Below are 25,872 nucleotides of genomic sequence, written 5' to 3' on the forward strand. Positions count from 1 at the left end.
GAACTACTACTTAAAGACTACAAAGGCTCACTTCTTTTGGTGGAAGCTGTTATCCCACATAACATAGCAGAAAAGACGGACTTAGAACACCCCTGCTATCACTTAATAGCTACTTAATAAACAAGTTAATAAAAATACTACTATTTTACTAGATATTTGACATAATGTATACTTTTCAGTGGTCTCCACATGCTAATCAGTGAGGCGTTCACAATGCTGTGTGAAGCATACATACAACGTAAATATGAACATAGACATTCATATTTCTCTTTCATTTCTTCCTTTTTGTTAAACGTGGCACTCATTCCATTGGGTTCATTCTATTCCTGTCCTAAAACAAATGGTACTAAATACAGTAAGTACGTAAGTAAGTACAGTACACTATGCAGGCCCTACCTGTCACAGAAACGCACGTAATGTAGTCATACACAACGCATGTTCCGAAGATATCAAACATTTTGTAAACTGACGCAGACCTGTCGATTACTCTACTGGGCATCACTGTCTGTACAATGCCAACTTGTTGAACATCCAATATGGAATTTGAGAAAAGAAGTCAAGGTTCCTTACACCCTATTTCACAAATGATGCCTGCAAAGTGTAGCGCAGGAATACCCAAACAATGCAAATGTGTGTGTGTCAAGTCCTCCAACTGTTCACCAAACCAGCCAAAAATCTCTCTCTCTCTCTCTCTCTCTCTCTCTCTCTCTCTATGTCCGAGTCCATGATTCTTATTCGGCTAGTCATACACCAGAGACACATGTGATACTGACTCACATACAAACTGAACCTCAGACGGTCAAGGTCTAATGTGGAGTGGAGGCTTAAAACCTTAGGTTAAGTTTGCATGACAATGTTTCCCCAGGTGTTTCAACTGGAATATAGTAAAGGAGAGAAATTGTGTCATGGTTTTACACTACATTAAGAGACAAATAATTGCTGTAGGTGTTTAAAATAATGATAAATAATCGCTTTCATTAGAGCAGTTTTCTTCACAATCAGTATTTGGGGAGCTAAATAAAATGCTGGACATACAGAAAGTGCTGATTACGATAGTTAACTGGACCAAACAGCTCATCCATTAATAAATCACTTCTGCTGAGTCAGCTACTGCGAGACTGTACTTTATCGTCTGCTTACATGGAAGTTAGTTGATCGCCCAATAAAAAGATAAGGAGATACAAATATTTAAAGCATGAATATTTAAATATCCCTGTGGGAGTACAACTAGTGTTGCACTCAAAATGTTATGCCAGGCAAAAACACTCAGCACCCAAGCCTGCACAATCCCTTAAATCTGTTAATTTAATAATAATAACACAACATCTGTTTTCAGTTCTGTTCTATGCTTCATAACAAGGCTTTGACCAAATGTAGATGTTCAGGCTCCAATACCGGACAAAGTAGTCCCGCATTGCCAGACCTTCCTCCACAGCGCTGCGGAGGAGGGTCTGGCTAGTCCACACAGCATTCCGGGATGGAAGAAAAACGTGCTCTGGTTTATTGGCATTTCTTTAAACCAATCACAATCGTCTTGGGTGGTGCTAAGCGCCGGACGGAGCCACAGTGCCGCTGCAAAATAGCCTCGGGAAGGAACTTGTTTTGGTGGAACGTGTACGTTCAAAGGTTGTTTTAGTCGTGCAACAGAAAACTTAGATTGGACAGATAGTCTAGCTAGCTGTCTGGATTTACTTTGCAGAGATCTGAGGAGCAGATAATTATAGTCCTCATGAATCCACCGGAGTTTAAAATTACAACCCAAAGAAAGCGGAAGGTAACAGACATCCAGCTGAAAAGAGTGACATCCGGCGGAATTTAGTGTAACGTCGTGGATATAGACTACAGACAAAGTAGTGGCAAGCAAGTTCCATCGAATCCAAGCTTCACTATGTCACTGTGCAGAAACCTGTGGAAGACTTCACCAACCAACGCATTCTCATGAACAGGATCGTATGATATCGTGCGAAAATTTATGCACAACATTTCGACTGCCGTTCACGTGACAGTTAAGTTTAGTGACTGTGAGCCAGGTACCGGTCACCATGAGGTGACAGTTGTGACAGCGGCTGTGACAGTTAAATGTAGCTACCAAAATGACTAATTAAGGTAAGAAAAAGTTTGTGGTTTGGGTTAAAACATTGGTCCCCCTAAGTATTACTCCCGGGACAAGAACACCCATTTCCTGGGTGAAAGTCTTGCGTTTTCCCCTTAACTACCTATGGAACACAAACTCCACTCCCCAGCTTTAAAGCCCTGTGTTTTAGGACCAAGCTATCTACCATGACCTCTCTATGTGGATTTACGCAGTTTTTCTGGAGCGGCAATCAATGTGGGCTTACAATAATAAATACCATACAAATTACACTGCATTACATTTCGCTATGAAGTACTGTCTTTAATAGTTGCAGTTTATTTGATTTGGGGTGGGATATGATCTATGAAAATCAATGTTTCTTTTGTCTTTAAGTTGAGTGGTCTGAGAAAGGTCACGTGTGACAACCAAGCTGAAATCAGGTCAGGTTTAAACTTCACAGTAACCACTGCCACAGAGATCACGGTATGCTTGACATTTTGACCATAGTAAATGATCAAATATACTTCATATATGTGGGATTGATAAGCATGGTGTACAGCTGACAGAAAATTAAGAGTCCAAAAAAGTTCTTCAGTAAACCATGTTAGAACCAAATGCTTTATATATCTCTCATGTCACCAACTTCAAAGACTTTCAAAAAACTGCTTCTGTGAATCTAATCCAGTTTTGTTAGAAAAATTATGCTTATAACGGTTTTGCTTCAGTTTCTTTGTTAAACCATTTGCATCCAAACTGCTGTTTTAGTATTTCTGTCTTTCATGTGTTAATCATGAAAGCTGAGTGACCTTGCAAAGAGCACAGGATGTATCCCTGATGGCAGAACGCATAATGTGGAGGAGATGCTGGGCCTGACCAGAGATAAGAAGAAAGCTACTGTTTGCATGAACCGAATAACTAATTTGATTCCCAACTCCTTTAAAAAGACACTGTTGTGAACAATCTTCAGTCACTTTCTGTACTTATGCTGAAGTGCTGTAAACGGACTCTACTTGCTGCAAGTAAACAAACTTTGAGAGAACTCCAGTGATTTTGTCCATTATTTGACATTTAACATCCTGTGACAAATTTTAATATCTAACTGATATTATGAAACTTTCTGTTGAACTGAGTTTGAAACCTGGAACAAACTTGAAGTAAAAAAAAAAAAAAAAAAATGAAATTGAAAATGTACGGTACATCTTAAACCCTATTCGCATGGGATTAGTATCATCTGGGGACCTTGTGTGATTTAGAAATTACCCTTCACATCTTAATTTTGTGTGGCGCATTCGCACAGTATAAACAAATCCTGCTTTTACTTGAATTCACTGACATATCTGTACCCTGAGAGTTGGGTACCCGGAGGCCCACAGAGGATGACCAGTACTAGGCCGCCGCCCCGCACTTGAGTCAGGGTTCCGTATCTTTTTGGGCTAGGCCCTGTAGAGGTTGCCAAAGCCTATCATCTCCGGGAGCACATTGACTCGGGCAGTGGTCCAGACTAGGTTGGCCATGAAAGGATGCGTCCGCAGCCTCCCACAATCTCATATCAGTCTTTGCGAGAGAGATAAAAACTTGCACAGGAAAAAAAAAAAAACTTGAAAAAAGTATAGTAATTATCACGATAGCAAATGAGGAAGTGAGGTGACAAAGTATAAAAGACAAATTCCACTTAAGGAAGCAGGTTGTCACATACAGCTTATTCTATATGAACATATTGGACTCTCAATCACAATTCAGCCCAGTGTGGGGCAATGTTTCATTTAAACCAGGCAAGCTGGATGCAGGATTCCCGATATGGGCAAAGAAAGAAATAAGCAAAGTAGTGGAGCTCTAAAGTATGATATTCCAAGGAAACATTTTTTTTTTTTTTAAATCTCCAAGTGAGGAATTTTATTTCTTCTACACAAAACCAATCAGTCAGGATTCCTGCATTCTCATCCTTAGAAGAAATTATAACAAAATGAGAGTGGTTTGATTTAATTAATATTTAACTGGCTTGCATCTGGCACCAAAGAAAATCGATAGCCAGACTTGAGACGTGGAGGGCGGTCTTAAAATAGGACATCTCAAAAAACAATTGGTAGAAAACTTGTGACACATCTCAGAAAAACAAAAACAAAAAATCTCTAATTTAAGCTACTCCAACAGTATGTGGCTGATGCAGACATACACAATAGAAATAGAACGGTTGTATGTGTCGTTTTTGGGAGTCTTTTGAAATCGACCTATGATGTAATTTAGGAATGTAGTTGTGTTGATCTGTATATGTTAACCCCGTGGTAGATGGTAACTGCCTACCACCTAGTGTGTGCTGGGATAGATTCCCATGACCTTTGTAAGGGCATACAATGGATAGATGGATGTACTACATTAAGGGGAACTCCACCAATTTTTCACAGAGATTAGTCTACTTGTAATAGGGAGTAATAATCAGCTTGTAAAACCTGTTCTTCTGTGTTTTTGAATGGACTTTCAAAAGTCTGGTAAAAACAACCCTGATGACACCATAAAGCACTCCCTACTTTTTGTGTTGAACAACAAATTTACAGTAAATTCCCTGCCATATCCAAGTAAAAAGTGCAGTGTAGAGGACTTTCGAGACAGAGTATTTGCAGAGGTTTATCAAATTTAATATGGTAATGATTTATTGATTTTAACAACCCATCTCCTCACTCTTACTTTACCACCTATTTCCTCTTCCTCCATATTTTCCTTCATCCACAGACTTCATTCATATGCCCTCTCACCCTCACTCATCTTCAAAGTTGTCGGTGGAAATACCTCAAGTAAGATGTGTCAGATGTGAGATATGCGAACGTGCACATGCATATGGTGTGTGTTAGTGTGCCTCAGTTTGTGTGACTGCTCCTTGGTATCATCACGTTTGATGCACCAAAGGGAGTTTTGGCCTGACAGCTGTGCAGGGGAGAGCTGGATGCAGATGTAATATCATTCTATCATTCCTCATCAGCTTCAGACTTCCAGGACGGTTGGAGGCACTGACAGATATCTACCGCCACTTAACAAGACGCCATTTAATGTGTTTTACAGCCCAACATGCAGTCTAAGAAATATTTAAAATGGACAAATGCCACTGTAAATTGATGTAATAAAATGGTATTTCTACTGCAAGAGCCAATGATAAATTAAGACCTGATGTGCTCCTGGAGAACTGGTGTGAAGAAATTGCTGCCAAATTCAAAGCAGCTTGTCAAATATGAGTTAAATGACATGTTTACAGATGTATGTGTAATATCTCGCTTTCCACTCCGCTGCCACTTGTTCTGCCATCTGACCAATTTAAACCAAGACGATTAGGATTGGTTTAAAGAAATGCCAATAAACCAGAGCACGTTTTTCACCCATCATGAAATGTTGTGTGGACTAGCCAGACCCTCCTCCGCACCGCTGTGGCGGTAGTTCTGGCAATGCGAGACTATGAATATAGCTACCATGTTAGCAGTTAGCTCACTATCTACAGTGGTTAGCCAACTAACCCTGCAAGTAATCATTGTGAAAACAAGTTATTAGAACCACATATTTCCTGTGATCAATATAGACGTAATAACTGGCGATACTTGGCTGGACTGCAGGAAAAAAAATGTAGTTTTTGAGGCAAGTGAGGGTTAACTGTGAAGTACAGGAAAAAGTACATGTACAGTATTGCTGCACTTTAAGTGTGATGGCCAGTGCCTAAACATAACCATAAAAAAGTTTACCAATGGTGTAGTAACTACAAGCTACGACAGCCTATCAGGTCTAATGTAGGGGGAAAATAATGTTATGAAACTGGGAAAGTGGGTAATATTCCGAAAAAAAACGTTCTGAGATTAAAGTTGTAAATTCACGAGAAAAAAACAAATGTGAGAAAAGCAAATCTGCCGTGTGCAGTTGGCTTAAAAGAGACATTATCACTTCAGTTAAAGATGCAGAGGGATTGGATACTGGCTGCCTTCAGAAGGCTGTAAAGAGAGATACCAGTATAAAGGAAAGACCTTACAGATCACAAGTGTTGATATTTACATGTTGAAAAGAACCCTTCCCAGTGCCTGCAAGCTATTATAGCAAAAACTACTAATTCTTTGTATATACAAATTCTTTCTAGGAGACAGGGTGGTGCTGCCAGTGTTGGTGATCTCTGTCTATTGGGGTCTGTTCAGGTCGAACACATTTTATCTAATTATCCTCAGGTATATGCTGCTGGGACATTTTGCCTTTTGCGACAGAGGTGTCAGGGAGCTCAACAGGTTTCACCAACCACACTCGTCTCAGCTGGGCAGCTACAAGACACAGAGGTTACAACATGAGCATATGAGGGCAACAACCATTACAACGGCAGAATGGACTTCTGACTAAACCACCAGAAGAAAAATGGAAATGCACAATAAACAGGTGAGACAGGCCGAGGACACACGGAAGAGGCTGATTAACTGTGTTGTCTTTCTGCCACAGAGAGCTCCTTTTAGGGGTCACAATCAGGGGAAGGACTCAAACAATGGAGGCAATTATTTAATTTCCTTTTGTTTGAACACAACACAGATTTGTATCTCAGCCTGTCAAACAAAGTATTTTATTGGCACGTGGGTTAAAATCTACACTGAGATAATTACAGCTGTTGCTGATGTAGTGGGAGAAGAAATTAAACCAGGAAAGCACAATTTGTTGTTGTTACGGTGGATAGATTACTGATACCAGTCATTTGCAGAGCAGTCTATTATTTTCCACTATGATTTAGACAGTAATGCTGTCAAAGACAAGTTTAAGGATGTAACAGAGGGCAGAAGATGTCCCAGCCCTGGTCCTTACATTTTTAGAGGATATAATTGTCTGGAGGGAGATGCAGCAACGGCCTCCAATCAACACAGAGTACATGCCAAAGTCAAGATGAAGATCCCTCTGGCTCTGTGAAACCTTTGCTATTCCCACCTGAATCTGTATGTGGCACTGAACCAAGGAGTAGCAAAGATGACAGGATGTCAAAAATTCTTTTTACACCTCACCGACCTGCATCCCTGCTATATGTATGTATATATATAGATATATATCACTGTCTATATAACTGCTTGGTGACATATGTCAGAGACAACTCCCACGCGTGGCACCTACTGGATGGAATTTTCCTTCCAGATTTCTGTGCACAGTGGTGAAGAAAGATGCACTGAATGAGTTTTTAGAGTGTTGTGTTACATCACAATGTATGATTGTATCAATAAAGAGGTGGTTTTATTTATTTTTATTTATTTAATTTGGAAGGAGTAAGCTTCCTGCTGAGATCTTTGACCTCCTTTCTGACCAATGTTCCCCAGTGGAACCTGTGACTCTCAGATTCCGTGACTAGTTGCCAGTGTTGTAGTACTCGAGACCAGTCGTGGTTGTAAGACCACTTTTTGAAGGTCTCGTCTTGGAATCAACCACATCTTTACTCTGTCTTTTCTCGGCCCTGGATGAAGAGGACTCTGGATTTTATTTCAAGACCTGTCAAGACCACAACTGCAGGGATATTACTAAATTGCCTGTGTATCGTCTGATTTATGTGTTAACATCATTACTGTGATTGGATGTAAAACTTCCTGCTTCAAATGCAACCATTAACTTACGGTTGACTCATTTTTCGTTTGAAATGTGTTAACCGTTAACCTCCCCGCCCCCCTTAACACACACTCCCAAAGTAAATGTAGGTGATAGGAGAAGAAGCCCTGGCTGTCAGCCAAATCGTCGGTAATAACATTTTATTTATTTATTATATTTTTTTTTAAAGAGTTCATTTGCAAAACAACATCTAAAAGAAAACACACAGCAGTGTGTAAAATTCTGCAATGTAACGCAAACCGACAGCTGGAACTACCTACATTTTTTATCAGCACTTAGTAAGGAAGCATAAAGAAAGGTAAGCTAAGTGTAAGTGATGCTAGCGAAGCTAGCTAGCTAACGTTATCAATCTGCCTCTGTACCAAAACTCTCCAGACATCTCTTCACCCCTCACCCAAAGGGATTTAGTGAATATTTGCTATACATATTAGCTAGTTGGGTATATACTGTATATTTAAGTTCTTTGGTCTGGTCTTGGTCTTAACTCGGTCTAGCCCTGCCTTGGTCTCGGGCTTGACTCAGTCTCAACCCCTCAAAGTCTTGGTCTTGTCTCGGTCTCGATACACTCTGGTCTTGGTGATGACTTGGTCTCAGTTTAGGTGGTCTTGACTACAACATTGCTAGTTGCACAACGTGACAGTGAATGAGTTATTTACTCCAAATAAACAAAGAACAGTCATTCTTTGTATTCATTGGACTTCCTCGTCAGCCAAATACATCACACCCAATGGTAAATCAGGTTAAACACTGGACTTTTGCATAGGACTAATCAACCGTGACCTGCCTTCCACAGAAGCAACAATATGGCAACAAAGCGTCCTAGCTCTGTGTTCTCCTCCCTACCTTTGTTCACATACATTCCAGATACAAAAAACTTTTGCCGTAACTAATTTCTCTTCCTTCTGACATTTTGGCAATTTGGTTTATTGATGGACATTAGACATTCAAGTTAAACTCATACATAACATAAGATACATTGTAAATGTCACAAGTCATAAATAACGCCAAATATCGATTCCAGTATTTCCCCTATTCACTCTCAGCAGCGCACCGCCGTGAGTCCATACACAAGGCAAGTGTCTGTGGTTAGTTCCAGGGCCGGCGATTGCTATAGGCAAACTAGGCGATTGCCTAGGGCGTCAAATGTGTTGGGGGCGCCGTGTCGCCCTTAGGTCTACTTCTCATTAATAACAGAATTAGAATGACAAGCGAAATAAAACATGTTTATTAAACATGATCATCCTAGGGCGCCCCCTCAGCCACACGTTTACTTGTCAACCTGATTATTAGACTGAATTGATGATTATTGTAGATCATTTTCTAATTGGGGGAAAACTTCAAACTAATGATTTAGTTTGAAGTTCCCGTGACGTGATGTTTCCAGTCTATGGGTCAGACTCAAACACAGGGAGCTCTGAAGCAGACCTGTGCGTCGCTTAGTGTCCACTCTCGCTGGAAAAATAGAGACGAGCAGCGGCACAGACCAAGGAGCTGCTGCAGCGCGCCTTCCGTGGTCTGTGCATCTTCAGGTTTATAAAGGACGCGCTCTGCTGTGAGCATGCTGCGGCAGATGTGTCCCGTTTGGCTCCGTGTATTTTTGCAGTAGTTTCGGTTTTCCACCTCCGATGTAGAGCAGCGTACAGCTTCTTCCCTAAACTTTGAGTCATTCAGAGACCAGAGTCTCAAATGGGGCTCTGTGTCTGTCAGGAGGTCTGAGATCTGCCGTATCAACAGAGCAATCACGTAATGCACAGCAGACTATGGTGCAGGTGGATTATTTTCTGAAAAATTGTGACTTTATTCTTGTAATAGCCTATTATCACTTCATTTTTCTCAAAATTTCATGACTCCTCCAAATCTCAGAGAGCACAGATGAGATATGCTGCATTTTGAATGTGCACAAAGTTTTGAACATGAGCACAAATCTTGCTCAAACACATCTGAAATATCACAGTCCAGGGGTTTATTAATTCATTAAAATTAATTAATGTATCATTGAGGTGAATAATTGTCATATGCACATTTAAGGAGGTTACTTACCCAACAAAAGACGCAAAAGAGGAGGGAGGAGTAAATGATGCTAGGCTACAAGTGTGGTGACTCAGATATAATTAGAAAAGTCGATCTACAGGAGAATAAACAGATGAAAGCAATACAGAATGCCTGAGAGCCTTACTGCTAAATATTCCATTATGTTTTTATATTTGGATTGTAATCTATGTTTCCCTTTATATAAAGATATTTCCAGCATAAATTGATTCAGAAAAAGGTAGAAATAGGTGCATAACAATTCACCTGAATGCAGGAAATTAAGTGTTTAATGCTCACAATGTTCAGGGGGTGGACCCCCAGACCACCACATCATAAATCACCATGCACACAAATCTGGAAACAAAACGCAATCTCGCCTAGGGCAACCAAAGGGCTAGAGCCGGCCACAGTTAGTTCACATGTCTGTAATAATAGAAGGACAGCCTGACTATCTGGTAAAGTTGGTTAAACAGGTGAAGAACATGTTTTCGTTAGCCTACCGGTTACAAACAGGCTCGTTAGTGAACGACACCGTAACATGCTGGAGGTCAGATAGCTGAGCTAGACAGAGAATATTCTGTAAAAATGGATTGGTGATGCTGTTTTGCCCTCATTGTTCACCGTGAAGTTAGCTGGAAGTGAATGTGGCCCAGGTGTGTTTTATGTGGAGTGACGGCGTCGGACTCTCTCTATATCAGCGGTGTCAAACATATGGCCCGTGGGCCAGAACTGGCCGGCCAAAGGGTCAAATAAGGCCCACTGGATGACTTTGCAAAGTGTGAAAATTGCAGAGAAATAATTAATTCCAATTCCAAATTTACCACTTTAATCTCAGAGTTCTTTTCCCGTAAATTTACGACTTTAAGAAATATTCAGAATATTACCCCTCTCTCCCGGGTCCGTAACATTATTGTTTTCCCTACAATGGCCTTAGAACGCTGTCATAGCAGAAACAACTTGCGTTTGCCAACATCAAGCTGACAAGAAACTCTGTGGCAGATAAAGTTTCTGATCTTTCTGGAGTGGTTTACTGGTCTGGCCCACTTGAGATCAAATTAGGGGTATGTGGCTTATGAACTAAAATGAGTTCGACACCCTTGCTCTACAGTATATACAGTATAGTCTATGGTCTAACTCTGTTTAAAAAAATAGCCTTTTAAATGCTTGTCAGCAACCGATCATATGGCCTTGCGTGCTATGATTAATTTTGTTTTAATGAAGACTCAACTCCTGGCAATTACTCCTGGTGTTTTTCACGTTTTAAAGTGAGTTTTCTTTAACCCTCTGAGGTCTAAGGGGATTTTTAGATATGTTCTTGAATTCTCCTTTTAAGGGTATTTGCATATAACCTGAGACCCATGTGTTTCATATCAAAAGGTTCAGAACAAACTCAGCTTTCTTTATAGTGACGCCCAAAATTGTTCCAGAGCAATGTATGAAGAGATAATTTGGCCCTAAATCAGAAATCTTTCTCAAAACTCTTGTAAAAACAAACCCACACTCAATTTGTTTTGGTGCTTGAAATGAGTTTACAGAAGTCTTGGGTTCACAAAAGTAGCGTAATATGTGAATAAAATAAAGTAAATAAATGTTTTAATAAATAATAAATACATTTTGTAATATCGCTTTTTGAGTAGGACTTTGTCAAAAATCGCTTGGACTCGCCAGTGCGTCTTCTTCCTCAGAGGGTTAAGTTCTGTGTATTGGATAGAATCTTCGATCTTTTCCCCATCTGCCAGATCCCACTTCACTTTAACTTATGCTCACAAAGGTTGATCTGCTTCCACTCTCCAATGTAAATTTACATCTTTGTGATGCCTCAGCCAACTTTAAACAACTGTGCAAACTTTCCAAAACAAACTTTGTAAAATTATTGCAGGGGGTAAGTAATCACAGGACACTGTTGGGATCGTTATGACTGCACAGACGAGAACTTTCATGTAGTGAGTGGAAAAACAGATGCTAAATGAGAAAACAAATGTTCAACGAACCACAATTCTGCTACACAACATCTGGCGGTTTCCCAACACATTACCAGCACCACAACTCTGTTTATTGGGCATATGAGGATGAATGAATACAATTACACACACAGTAGATCACATACAGTGGTCTGTTTGGAAAATTGAACAATGCTGGAGCACAGATGCAGAAGTTGCCGTGTGTGGTTGGGACCATATGTATCTGCTTCAATAAATTACCTAAACAAGTTCAGTACGCTGTCCCGTGTCCTGTCTAATCTTTGCCCCTCTCAGATTTGAGTCTCAATAAAGCTGAGAACATATTTTTCTATATATAGAACTATATCTATTTATATCCCCCTCAAATAATCTTACATTACTAGAAGTCAATATGTGATGTTTGTAAACTTTAGGGGCCAAATGCATAATCTGTACATTCTAGATTAAAAAACTTTGTGCACAAACAGTAGCAGAAATATGCATTATATACTGTATATATTTTGGTTTGGTTCTCATGGTTCATAAATCTTAACTCAATATTTGCAAAAAAACAATAAAATTGATCGGTTTGAACATTAAATATCTTGTCTTTGTAGTGTATTCAATTGAATATAGGTTGGAAAAGATTTGCAAATCATTGTATAACGTCCCAACTTCACTGGAATTGGGGTTTGTAAATGGACTGCATTCATGTAGCATTTTTCTAGCCCTGACAACTACTCTAAGCGCTTTAAACACTACATGAACAAGTCAGGGTTCAGCGTAGTGCCCGAGGACACATGTAGACTGCAGTGACCAGGGATCCAGCCACCGACCTTGTGATTGGTATCGCTCTAGCTTTACCACAAGTGGTCAATTCACTATTATTAATATGTATTGCAATTGTACTAAGTAACTGTTTAGTTAGTACGTTTAGTACATTCAAAAAACAATATGATTTCCTGAAGAAGCATCTATTGCTCTCATTTCCAGATGCCACTGCCACTGCCCCCACCAGCTGTCGCAGCTGTGACTCAGCCTGGTCTACTGCCTCTTGGGCCTTCCACTTCCTGCCTGTTCTGACCTCTATGCCTGCCGAGGAGACCTTGATGTCACTAGAGTCTCTGTACAGTAGCACCTCTCTTGCTCAGGTTATCATAAACTCTTCCATCAGACTGCTGAAGGACAGTTTCAGCTTCTTCTTCTCGTACAAGGCGATGTCACTGAGGCTTGGTGGTAGGCCTAGCCACTTCCGCAGGAACAGCTGACTTTCCTCTTGAAGCATTCAATGGTGGTAATTGGCACATCATAGAACAGCAGTGGCCAGAGCAGTAGGGGCAGGATGCCGTGCTGGTAGATCCAGGCTTTATATTTACCTATATTTCCAAAGCCGTCAACCAGTTTCCCAACTGGTTGGTGGTTGTCTGGAGTGCTGCGGTGTCCTTCAGGGTGCAGTCGAAGATCTTGCCCAGACTTTTGACTGGCTTTTCTACGACAGGTGGTATCTGGATGTCTACTAGTGAGAAGCGGAACTGGTCTGTAACCTTCCCTTTCTTCACCACCAGGGACCTGGACTTGGCTGGTTTGAAGTCCATCTGGGCCCAGTTGATGAGATACTCGAGCCCTTGGAGGATCCATCTGCACCCCGGAACCGATGTTGTGGTCACCGTCAGATCATCCATGAATGCTCTGATTGGGGGCTGCATATGCATGACTTGGTGAGTGGGCCTCTGCACTCCACCTCTGCTGACTTCACCAGCATATTCATCGCCAAGGCAAACAATATCACGGAAATAGTGCATCCAGTGATAATGCCCTTCTCAAGTTGATGAAATGCAAATTTGTCCACTCCAGAGTTGACTCTCAAACTGAAAGAATTATAATAGTCCAGTATGAGATTCTTGATCTTGTCTGAAACGTGGTGTCAGTTTCCACCAGCCTATGCGGGATTGACCCGTAGGCGTTGGCGAGATCGAGCCAGAGGACTGCCAGATCCCCTTTGCCTTCACGTGCCTCACGTAACAGCTGGGTGACAACTCCTGTATGCTCGACGCATCCTGGCATCTTTGGGACTCCCCCTTCTGCACAGAGGTGTCGACGTACTGTACATGTTCCTCAGAAGGAACTCCGTCAGGCGTCGGGCAAGAATGCTAAAGAATATTTTGCCCTCGACACTGAGGAGCGAGATGACTCTGAACTGCTCGATGGTGCTTGAGCTCTCCTCCTTCGGAATCCAGACGCCCTCTGCATGTCGCCACTGCTGTGCCATCTTCCCCCTCCTCCAGATGACCTTGATGAGTTTCCATAACCTCTTCAAGAGTCTGGGGCACCTCTTACAGACGACGTACAGCACTTCACTCGGGCCTGGTGCTGAGCTGGTTCTAGCAGCCTTGACGACTTCTACAACTTCCTTCACCCCCTCACCCCCATGAGACTATACATAATCATAAATTAAATTACACTTGCATGGCTTCTCCTACCATTGTTCTGATGAAAACATCCAACTATTCTTGTCATACCCTCACTCACATCCAGGTGAAGTTACACATCACTGCTTGCCCGGCAGATATTTTTTTTTTGGGGGGGGGGGGTGTCCACAACTCTGACAGGACAGGACCTGTGTGTGACCCAGGACAAGCACAGGACAGTATTTGCCCTTTCCTCACTTGGCTAGGCTACGTTCACACCGCAAGTCTTAATGCTTAATTCAGATTTTTGCTCAGATCCGATTTTTTTTTTTGCCGTAAAAGTCGCATCAAATCCGCCTTGGTTGTTCACACTGCGGCCGCATTGAAAAAAATCAGACCTGGGTCTGATTCAGGACCACATATGGAAGTGGTCTAAATCTGATTTGAAAAAATCTGATCTGGGCAAGATTTGAGTGTTCACACTAGTCTGACCTGGTCACTTGACCCCAAAAAAAATCTGATTTGGGCCACTTTTGCCTGCAGTCTGAACGTAGCCTTATTTGACCTATCAGTGGGTAACCTCCATAAGAGCACCGATCTCCTGCAGAAGCCCAGCCCGGGCGGCGCAACTGCCATGTCATATACTTCCGCCAAGTTTGCATACTCTAAAGTCATGTTTTGATCGTGCAAGATTTCCGGTTTTGAGATTCAGGACTCTGGTTATTTGCTAATGGAATCGTGTGGTGTGCTGTTCTGGCCAAATCATTGCTTTCCACAAACTATAAGAACAAAACTGTTCTATCATTACACGTCGTTATGTGTAGGGTCTCTCACATTTTCAACATCTGTTAAGATTTAAAAAATCTTTTAGTGTGTGCCAGGCATAAGTATTCCCACACCACTCATCTTCTCTGCTTGCTACACTGGTTCCCTGTTGCAGCTCCCATCCAACTCAAGACTCTGACTGGCGCTGATCTACAGGGCAGTGAAGTCAACTGCTGCTTCATTCCATGAAGCCATCTTCAAACCTTACACTTTGGTGCAACCTTTACGCTTTGCTTTTGTCATCCCAGTCAAGGCTCTGTTTTGGCCCCACAGTGGTAGAATGAACTGCCTACTAAAGTCAGGGCAGCAGAGTCAATGCCTATATTTGTCACGTGCAGAGAGAGACTGGTGGACCCAAATGCAGAGAGCAGGCGAGGAGTAATGAGCACGAGGATTTATTAAACACAAAAAGCCGAACAAACCAAAGGCGGTCCAAAAATGGAGCAGGCAGATAAAACTGAACAGGCTATGACGTGCTGACAGAAACAACACCAGACACAAAACACGCAACATCAAACAATGATCCGACACCAGACAAAGAACAGCACAGGAACTAAATACATCAGGTAATGAACACTAACAACGGACAGGTGATACAAACAGGTGGAACACATCAGGGCGGGGCAGAACAATCAAACAGGCGGGAAAACAGAAAACAGGAAGTAAATTAGACAAGACAAGACAGACTACAAAATAAAACAGGAAACCAAATACCAAAACCCTGACAGTACCCCCCCCCAAGGGACAGATCCCAGATGTCCCAAAAACAGAACAAAAAGACAACCCAGGGAGGGCGGAGGGGGACCGGAGGAGGGCCAAACAGGTTAACAAACCAGTCAAGCGGGGCTAGGGAATGGAGAGGCCACTCGGGACAGGGAACAGAAGGGGCCACTCGGGACAGGGAACAGGATGGCCCCGGGACAGGGACAGAGAGGACTCGGCAACAGGGGACAGAGAGTCACTGGGGCACAGGAAACAGAGAGTCACTGGGGCACAGGAAACAGAGAGGCCTCGGCAACAGGGGGCAGAGAGGCCTCGGCAACAGGGGACAGAGAGTCACTACGAAGGCAGAAACCTTCAGGCGGCCTGCGACGAAGGCAGAATCCCTCTGGCCATCGGCGACGAAGGCAGAATCCCTCTGGCGGCCTGCGGCGGAGGCAGAAACCTTCTGGCCACCGGCGACGAAGGCAGAATCCCTCTGGCCATCGGCGACGAAGGCAGAATCCCTCTGGCGGCCTGCGACGGAGGCAGAAACCTTCTGGCCACCGGCGACGAAGGCAGAATCTTTCAGGTGGCCGTACTGGACGTCGAGGGCACTCAGGCGGCCAGGCAGGACGTCGAGGGCAGCGCCCCTCCGGGGGCCTTGCAGGTCGGCCGAGGCGGAGCCCCTTGGGAGGCTGCGCAGGTGAAGGGGCAGCTGGGCCGGAGTCAGGCGGCGGGTCAGCTGGACTGGAGTCTGGCGGCGGGTCAGCTGGACTGGAGTCTGGCGGCGGGTCAGCTGGACTGGAGTCTGGCGGCCAGGCAACCGGGGCAGAGGTTGACTGGGGTGCCAACAGGGCACGAGGGGCAGGAGTGGGCCTGACCGCCGACAGGGCACGAGGGACAGGAGTGGGCCTGCCCGCCGACAGGGCACGAGGGGCAGGAGTGGGCCTGACCGCCGACAGGACACGAGGGGCAGGAGTGGGTCTGACCGCCGACAGGACACGAGCGGCAGGAGTGGGCCTGACCACCACGGGCAAAGTCTCAGGGGGGCAGAACGAAGGCAAAGTCCTAGGGGTGGTCTCAAGGGCGGTCTCAGGGAAGGTCACAGGGGTGCCGGGGACCGGCAAAGTCTCAGGGGCAGTCACTGGGGAGGTCTCTGGGACGCCGGAGACCGGCAAAGCCTCAGGGGCAGTCACTGGGGAGGTCTCTGGGACACCGGAGACCGGCAAAGCCTCAGGGGCAGTCTCTGGGGCGCCGGAGACCGGCAAGGCCTCTGGCTTGCCCGTAGACGTAGACTCTGGGAGAGCTGTCGACGACGTAGACTCTGGGAGGTCTGTCGACGACGTAGACTCTGGGAGGTCTGTCGACGACGTAGACTCTGGGAGGTCTGTCGACGACGTAGACTCTGGGAGGTCTGTCGACGACGTAGACTCTGGACGACTGCACGTCAGCGGCGGTTCTGGGCGGCTGCACGTCAGCGGAGGTTCTAGAAGGCTGCACGTCAGCGGAGATTCTGAGAGGCTGCACGTCAGCGGAGATTCTGAGAGGCTGCACGTCAGCGGAGATTCTGAGAGGCTGCACGTCAGCGGAGATTCTGAGAGGCTGCACGTCAGCGGAGATTCTGGGAGGCTGCACGTCAGCGGAGATTCTGGGAGGCTGCACGTCAGCGGAGATTCTGGGAGGCTGCACGTCAGCGGAGATTCTGGGAGGCTGCACGTCAGCGGAGATTCTGGGAGGCTGCACGTCAGCGGAGATTCTGGGAGGCTGCACGTCAGCGGAGATTCTGGGAGGCTGCACGTCAGCGGAGATTCTGGAAGGCTGCTAACCAGCAGGGGATCTATGAGGCTGCTAGCCAGCCGGGAATTAGGGATGCTGCGAACCAGCTGGGGATCTAAGAGGCTGCTAGCCAGCCGGGGTTCAGGGAAGCTGCTAGCCAGCCGGGGATCAAGGGAGCTGCTAGCCAGCCGGGGATCAGGGATGCTGCTAACCAGCTGGGGATCTAAGAGGCTGCTAGCCAGCCGGGGTTCCAGGATCAAGGACAACCTGGGGACACTAGGGAACTCGGAAACATTAGGAAACTCGGGAACTCTAGGAAACTCGGAAACACTAGGAAACTCGGGGAAACTAGGAAGCTTGGGGAAGCTAGGAAGCTTGGGGACACTAGGAAGGCTGCTAGCAAGCCTGGGATCTGGGAGAGTGCTAACTAGCCTGGACTCAGGAACACTAGGAAGCTTGGGGAAGCTAGGAAGCTCGGGGAAGCTGGGCAGTGCTGGGAAACTGGGCAGCTTGGGGACACTAGGAAGGCTGCTAGCAATCCGGGGCTCAGGAAGGTTGCTTGCTAGCCGGGGCTCAGGAAGGCTACTAGCTAGCTGGGGCTCAGGAAGGCTACTAGCTAGCTGGGGCTCAGGAAGGCTACTAGCTAGCCAGGGCTCAGGAAGGCTACTAGCTAGCCAGGATTCAGGGGAGATGCTAGCTATCAGGGAATCAGGGGAGTTGCTAGCTAGCTGTGGCTCAGGGAGGTTGCTAGCTAGCCGGGGCTCAGGAAAGTTGCTAGCTAGACGGGAGTCAGGAGAGCTGCTAGCTAGCCTGGAGTCAGGAGAGCTGCTAGCTAGCCTGGAGTCAGGAGAGCTGCTAGCTAGCAGGGAATGAGGGGAGTTGCTAGCCAGCTGTGGCTCAGGGAGGTTGCTAGCTAGCCGGGGCTCAGGGAAGTAGCTAGCTAGCCTGGAGTCAGGAAAGCTGCACGCCAGCTCGGAGTCAGGAGAGCTGCACGCCAGCTCGGAGTCAGGAGAGCTGCACGCCAGCTCGGAGTCAGGAGAGCTGCCCGTCAGCCCGGAGTCAGGAGAGCTGCACGCCAGCTCGGAGTCAGGAGAGCTGCACGCCAGCTCGGAGTCAGGAGAGCTGCACGCCAGCTCGGAGTCAGGAGAGCTGCACGCCAGCTCGGAGTCAGGAGAGCTGCACGTCAGCCCGGAGTCAGGAGAGCTGCACGCCAGCTCGGAGTCAGGAGAGCTGCACGCCAGCTCGGAGTCAGGAGAGCTGCACGTCAGCAGCTGGCCAACATTTAGTTTTTAAAATACAGGAGTTTTTTTTTGTTTTTTTTTTGGTTACATTGCTATTATTAACCTATGTGTGTTAATTGTATAGCCCACTAACCATAGTAAATCAAAATTGGAATGTTTCCAAAATTCCCCAGCTAAACTTTCCATGGAAAGCAATATTAAAAATATCCATTTTCCCATTAATTCCCGTTTATTCCCGTTAATTCCCATTAATTCCCATGAAAGTTTCCAAATTGGAATGTTTCCAAACTTCCCCTGCTAAACTTTATATTCCGGAAACTTTCCGGAAATTTACCGGAAAATGTCCGCCCCTTTGCAACCCTAGGAATAAAGCAACATAAAATCGATATACTCAAGTAAAGTACAAATACCACAAACAGAATACAGTATACTCTGCGCAGGTTTCTTTTTGGGCAGGAGAGAATCTGGAACTCAGTATCACAGCTCTACTGCCTAGTCCTTAAAATAAGGGCCATTCACCATGACAACACTGATAATGTGTCATGGTGGGGAAAGCAAAGAGCAGGCCACAATCTGTGTTCAGTGTGTGGGAGAAGCAATGAGGGATATGACTCAAACAGAATATGACTTTTAGAAATATGACAGATACAACTGTTAAAAATAACTGAGGGGAAAATCGGCCTAAAAGTTTCACAAACTGAGTGTTGTTGGCTCCAAATGTTTCAACCAAAACAATACAAACTGACAAAATAAGTTTTATTAATGATTATGTTGCTAGGTGCTAAGACGTCTGCCTTTCAAAACTTACTGTTCAGCCCACACAGTGCATATGCAGGAAACCACTGTAGCAACAACATTCACATAAGAAGGCTGTCAAATTATAAAAATCATGTCACTATTTCAGCGCGGTGATACATTGCTCAACACGTCTGATATACAACTGTCTCTACATTGTAACTATGTAACTTTGACATTAAATAGCGTAAGAGGAGAGTGTTGTCGGGGAGGGGAGGTGCTATTGATGTGATAATGCATGCAGGTAACTGCTCTACCTACCTGCCTATAGGATGTAAGACCTTTCTCCTCACAGTTGAGTTCAGGAAATAAAGTTAATAAAAGGAATAAAACAAGAACTAAGTCCGCAACATCATTGCTGCATGTACAATATTGCACAAAAATATGCAGCACTATTATTAGCTAAGCAATTTAAAAATAATGGCCAATTGGTAAATATCATTATGAGATAGGCTCATTATTTGAGTTCAGGATCATATTTTAGCATATATAACCTAGATATATTAGTCTCCTATATTTGTTGTCTATACAAATAAAGCCTACACTTTCACAAGCAGCGCCCCCAACGTTTAGAGGTTGAGGCACTGACCGTGAACCGCAGCATCTCCAGCAGCATCTCATCTTTGTAACTGGGTAACTCCTTGCTAAAAGTAAATACAGGAAGCTTCATGAATACTTCCTATAATATTAGTCTATATCCTTGACGTTCCACTTCCGGGATTGCTCTGTTGCTGACGGAAATTCCACCGGATTTCACTCATTTAGGCTGGATATCCGTTGCCTTGGGCTTCCTTTGTGTTGGCATTTAAACCCTGGTCAGTTTATGAGGACTATGGTCAAGCTTTTCTCAGATCTCCGCAGGGTAAATCCAGACAGCTAGCTAGACTATCTGTCCAATCTGAGTTTTCTGTTGCACAACTATAACAACTTTTGAATGTACTCATGTCTCACTCAAAGTCAAAGTCCACTGCCGACTTCTTTTTTGCAGCTCGGAGCGTCTTTTTGAAGTTGAAAAAAGTTTAACTTTTCTGAAAAAAAAAACACCCTATGTCAAGCGCTTTTTTGACAGCCAACCAATGACAAGTGGAGTAGCCAGACCTGTCATTTTCATAACAACAAGAAAAAATGGAGTCGGCACACAGCGAGTTATATATACTCTTATACGGTATGACCGGGTGCTCCCTGTACAGGGAACTCGCTTTGTTTTATGTAAGGTTAGCAGCACTGCTCTCTCTCTCTGTTCTTTCTCTAGCCTGCTCCACCGCTTAGTTTTATCTAATGTTAACACCGCTCCAAAGCAACAAAAGATGCTCTTGGCTGCTTTTTGGAATAAAAAAGCTGCCAACTTTTTTTTCACTACAAAAGCTCCCTAGTCAGCTTTTTCTTGTCAAAAAAGACACCAAGTGTGGACATAGCCTGATGCTGTTTTTACCCTCATTGTTCTCTGTGAGGTTTGATGTAAGTGAGGTAATGTAGTGTTTCATATGAAGTAAGCACTGCGCTGGACTTTTAAATGCTACATTGCTTGTAAGGAAATAACAGGAGTTAGAGGGGAACTAACTTTAAAAGTGACATATTTTCATTGTCAGTAAGCGCTGTCCACCAACCCATCCGCCAGTCAACCTAGAGGAAACCCTGATTACAGTTCCTGATTCTTAAACAACATGTAGTACAGTACATCTTTTCTTGTGAAGACGTCCATAAAGAAGAGTATGTTGCAATATGTACAGCATGTGACTTCTACTCTCTCTCTTAGCTTTCCTAAAGTCATAGTAAAGAAATGAAATAATACAGGAAATGTGATTTTGGAGATTGGCACTGATGTGTAACACTGCAAGTTTAGTTTAAAGGCTATTAAGCTAATGCTAATGTATGCATACCGGACTTTCCCCTAACAGATACAAGCATATTTATGCATCCGACTGCTTTTAATTCAATTAGGATTTTCTTTTTCCTCTTAAAGCCAGTGCTGTAGATTTCACCCTCCACTACCTATTATTTTCAGGTTGTGAGGATGCCTTGAGGGCGGATACACATCATGAAGATCTCTCGCACTAATTAAGCTCAAAGTTGCCGTCCTAGCCAGAAGTTCCAAATTTGAGTGGGCCGACTTAGCGCAGGCTAAATCTCTGTTTCCACCCCAAGGCAGTACAACAAACATCAATACTGCATCAATATTTTTAATGGAAGTAAATGGGGCATGCATAATTTGTAAGCTCTGTGATGTGCATGTGTTGCTTGTATAGAGGCATAATCCATATTGCAGTGTGTCAAGCTGAGTCTGTAAATGATCTTGAAATATTTTTATTCTATCTAAATAATACTATTCGTCTTATAGGCTGCAGATGGTGATTATCACATCTACTCCCAAATGTGTCAGGACTGGACAACTCACTGCGGTGACAAACTGTTGGTGTCTTTAAAGATGACACTTTTCCTCAGCATATGATATACTAAGACGACTGACAGGTGTGTGCATTTTCATGGTGTTTGGTGTTTTTTGCCCCCAACGTCGCCTTCCAGGGAGCGCAGCTATGGCTATGTTTAGGGTTAGCTGCCTGGAAGGCGACGTTGGAGGCAGAAAACACCATCGAGCCATTTTCACCGAGCAGGAGTTTTACTTCCAATTAGGAGCTAAAGATAAAACGTAGTGGTGGTAAAAGTGGTGGCCCATGGCAAACTCAGCAGTTTACCCAAATAAATCCATTCACAGCTGAGAAACAAGGTGTGACTGTGCCTTGCATGTATTAAGAGTGGCTCCTCTGCTCTTCAGTGATCATACACATTAGCATAAAACCCGTCTGAAAACTGAAGGTCACGAGTGGGCAAAATGAAAGTTTAAAAAAAAGAAGGAAAAAAAAGTGGTGTTTTGGCTTGGGTACCTCTTCTCCTTTGGTCTGCTCGAAGGCAAACTCCATGGTGGGCACAGCCAGTTGGTTGGCGAAGAAATTCACATCTCCAGGCAACTGCAGCGAGCTGACGTTGGGTCCCGGGCAGTTCCCACCACGAATGCAACTCAGCAACTGTCTCTAACAGAGAGGACAAAAGATGAAGAGAAAGAAAAACAGTGGGATAAGAGAAATTCACTGGTGGAAAGAGAACAAAGATACAGGCAGAGGTTGGTAGAATATAAAGGCACAGAGGTAAACAAGTTGCTGCCATGTTCATTAATTAAATGAGTTCTAGATAAACCTTAGCTTCTGTCTGGTACTGTTGCGTTAATGCTTCCTTTTAACACCACAACTGCCTGAAATATCAGCTTATGGTTCATGTTTTACTGACTCTATAGATTTATAATAGCAAAGAAACAATGCATTGTTTTATAGCATGTGTTTATAGCTTGTATTAGCATGTAAGTTAAACTAACAACAGAAAGAAAATCTAATTTCCCCTTGGAGTTTAATGAAGTATGTCTTCTTCTTCTAAAAGTTTCAACAAATTTGAAATATCGCAATTAAGATCCTGGTGTTTTTTATTATGTATGTGCAAGTGTGTTATCAAGTATCATATCTACTGAAACAAAGACATCATTTTCAAACCTTGTTAACACTTTCGCAGATCTGATGCAAATAAATACTAAAGTAATTGTGTTATTACAGTAATATAACTGGATCATTTTTATTCAGTTGTAGCCCTTTGTTTATGATTGCGTTTCATGCAACAAATGGCAGTTCACAGCTGTGTGGCAGCTGTGTAGCAGAATATTTTTTAGATTAAGTGTGACAGAAGCCGAGTGAAAAATGCGTAAACCATAACCGTGCAGATGGTTCAAAAAGTTTCTTAAATCAGACATGTAGGCCTCCATCCCCAAACTAGAGTGCAGAGTGGCGTCAGGCATCAAGCTCTAAAGTTACAACTAAATAAAAAATAAACATTAAAGGATGATGCTCTAAAACAATGAAACATGCTGGGCTGCATATAGCACTATAAAGATGGCCATACCCCCCATATAAACACTATGACATACTGTATTAAAACTGGCCAGAGGACATGCTGGAAAACATTAAATTTGTTTTGCTTTTTCGACCCTAAACATAGTGTACTTTTGAGAAGTTCTGTTGGTCTACTATATAATCTAACAAATATGAATGACGAACATCAGATGATTTTGAATAAACGCCATTTTGTGAATAGAGAAATCCTTTTTTTTTCCTGGGAAAGTGTAATACAGTCACAGGAACTAATGGTGACTACATAAGGTTGAAATTGGGGCTAACGTGTATGTATATATATATATATATATATATATATATATATATATATATATATATATACATACATCTTTCCACACATATGATGGGATTTATGAAAATGCTAACTTGATGTGGTGATTATTTGCATGTCCTTTAGCCATTACAGAGTCTTGAGGGACATCTGGACCTGAGTCACTTATTTGTTGCTTTATGCAGATGTAGGCAGTTCACCCAAAATATAGCTTAAATATTACGTAGGGGCCTTTAGTTAATGACCCATAAGTGACACTCACAAAAGGCACATTTGTATGAGGGATTTGGTTTATGTATCAGTTTGTTTCTTGTGACCAGAGTGGTTAGTGGAAGGAAACAGAAGACAACCGTCAATCAATAAGAGGCTTATCTAACCCTAACTGTCCACATCTGCTGAGTGAAGTCCCCATGTTCTTCTGTCACATTGCATTTAATTAGTTTCCTTTTATCAAGGTCCGTCAAGGGGAGAGAACTCTGGTGTCCAATCATCCTCGCCACTGTCACTGACACACTGCTGTCAACCTTTTCTATTTTAGTTTTTCTAAAGGCTGTTGCTCTCTGAACATTGGCCGCCGCTTCGACACGTTCCCACTCTAACTGAATGAAGAACAGTAAATAATACCTTTAACCTTGCCTTAACCTGCCAGCATGTACCTCAGAGCTGCAAAATGTATCTTTTTAATCTCACACTTTTCCATTTACTCCACCAAAAAAACCGGAAGGACAAAAACATTTACATGCATATTAATATTCATGAAGGGCATTTCATTACCCACTTATGGCTAATTGTGGGAGTTAACAGGGTGGCAATAAATGCTTGTTCATGTGTGCACAATTTAAACGTTGATTGAGATTCATAATAGGGAACTTGCTTGCAGAGGACAGACTTATCACAATATTGTTTGGTGTATCCAGCTTTCTATTTTGTTACAGCAGCCTATTAGTATGGAATTCAAGCAAAGAGCTGTATGTGAAGCCCATAGTGTTTAAATCCACACACAGGAAGTGATTTCTTTATAAGGAAACAAAAATATATTGGGTAATTAGCCTTATTACATTACTGTTGTTGTACAACTGTGTTTCTTAAGCTACAGACTGGTGTTGGAATCCTTTTGAGTGAAATACAGCCACACGTTAAGTGTTTAAGCTAGCTACTAGCTAACAGTAAGCTAACTTGACCTGCTGCCAAGTGTAATGTTAACTAGCGTCACGTGCAGTGATGCATCTGTTGCCTCTGATGTCCGTTTAGGAGCACCAGAGAGCAACGCAGGCATTTAGGCGGCACCGAAATAAGGCACCAAAATCTGCATTGCCTTCCTGTTTGGTAACATATTGACACTGGGTTTCGGTACGCAATTTTAAAAATATGTGGCAGAATATATTACAGTGAAGGATACACTGTTTGATTGATTCCTGAGTGAATTTCCAATGAGCAACAGCACTGACTACTTAACAATAAGGATAGAGTAAAACAAGACAAGGCAAGCCCACACAGTCCTTAGCAAGTAGACCATTTAATAAGTTATAGTACCTGTTGTAGTCTGGTCACTGTTATTGCATACTGCTACTTTTATCCCTGGGTAGAAATGGCACCAAGTAATTGTAATTTCAAATCCCAGCACAAGTCAGACCAAGTCCAGTTCAGATGAAGTCAACCAAAGTCAAGTTAATTGTATTGTTTGCATTAATAAAATGCACACAATCTATCAATAAAGTACCAATTGGTGACAAATGTGTTGAGTTGGGTTGAGATCTGGTGACTGAGAAGGCCATAGCATATGATTCATATCAGTGTGTCTGTACACTACGTAGAACATGTTTGGTAGCCATAATTCCCTTAAGCCTAAAAATACCAGATAGCAGTATATTGGTAGTGGCTACCACTATTACACAACATACACCTGATTGCATACACAGATGTGTGGTGGTGTCAGAACTCAAGATCTGGATAGATGCGCTCCATTTCCTACAGCCAGGACACAATCTGCTGTTGTTTGATTATTTTTGAATGACTCCACTCAGTACTAATGAGAGAGATGAAATCATCACCACTGCTCAGCAGCTTTTTGTGACTGAGACAATATAATATTAAAATGTCATGATTTTCATACATAATGAAATATTGACCCTAACAGGTTTCGAGTACATTCAAATAACCAAATTATTTCATAAATCACCAGAGTTGTGAGTCCAATTTGACCCAAGTTAAAGTCATTATGACTCCAGTCCACACGTGTACTGTTCAGCATCAAAGAGGGAGAT

General features: G+C 43.2%; 1 protein-coding gene across 1 annotated transcript in view; it reads right to left on the minus strand.

The window, feature by feature from the left end:
- The window catches only part of LOC116058719 (inactive N-acetylated-alpha-linked acidic dipeptidase-like protein 2), a 457,605-nt gene that overhangs the window by 174,920 nt on the left and 256,813 nt on the right, over nucleotides 1-25,872 (minus strand). Inside the window, 1 exon segment of the mRNA XM_036007698.1 lies at nucleotides 22,267-22,413. Within this exon segment, the coding sequence (XP_035863591.1) occupies nucleotides 22,267-22,413 (147 nt within the window).

This window comes from Sander lucioperca, chromosome 11, assembly GCF_008315115.2.
Source record: "Sander lucioperca isolate FBNREF2018 chromosome 11, SLUC_FBN_1.2, whole genome shotgun sequence".
Classification (NCBI taxonomy): domain Eukaryota; kingdom Metazoa; phylum Chordata; class Actinopteri; order Perciformes; family Percidae; genus Sander; species Sander lucioperca.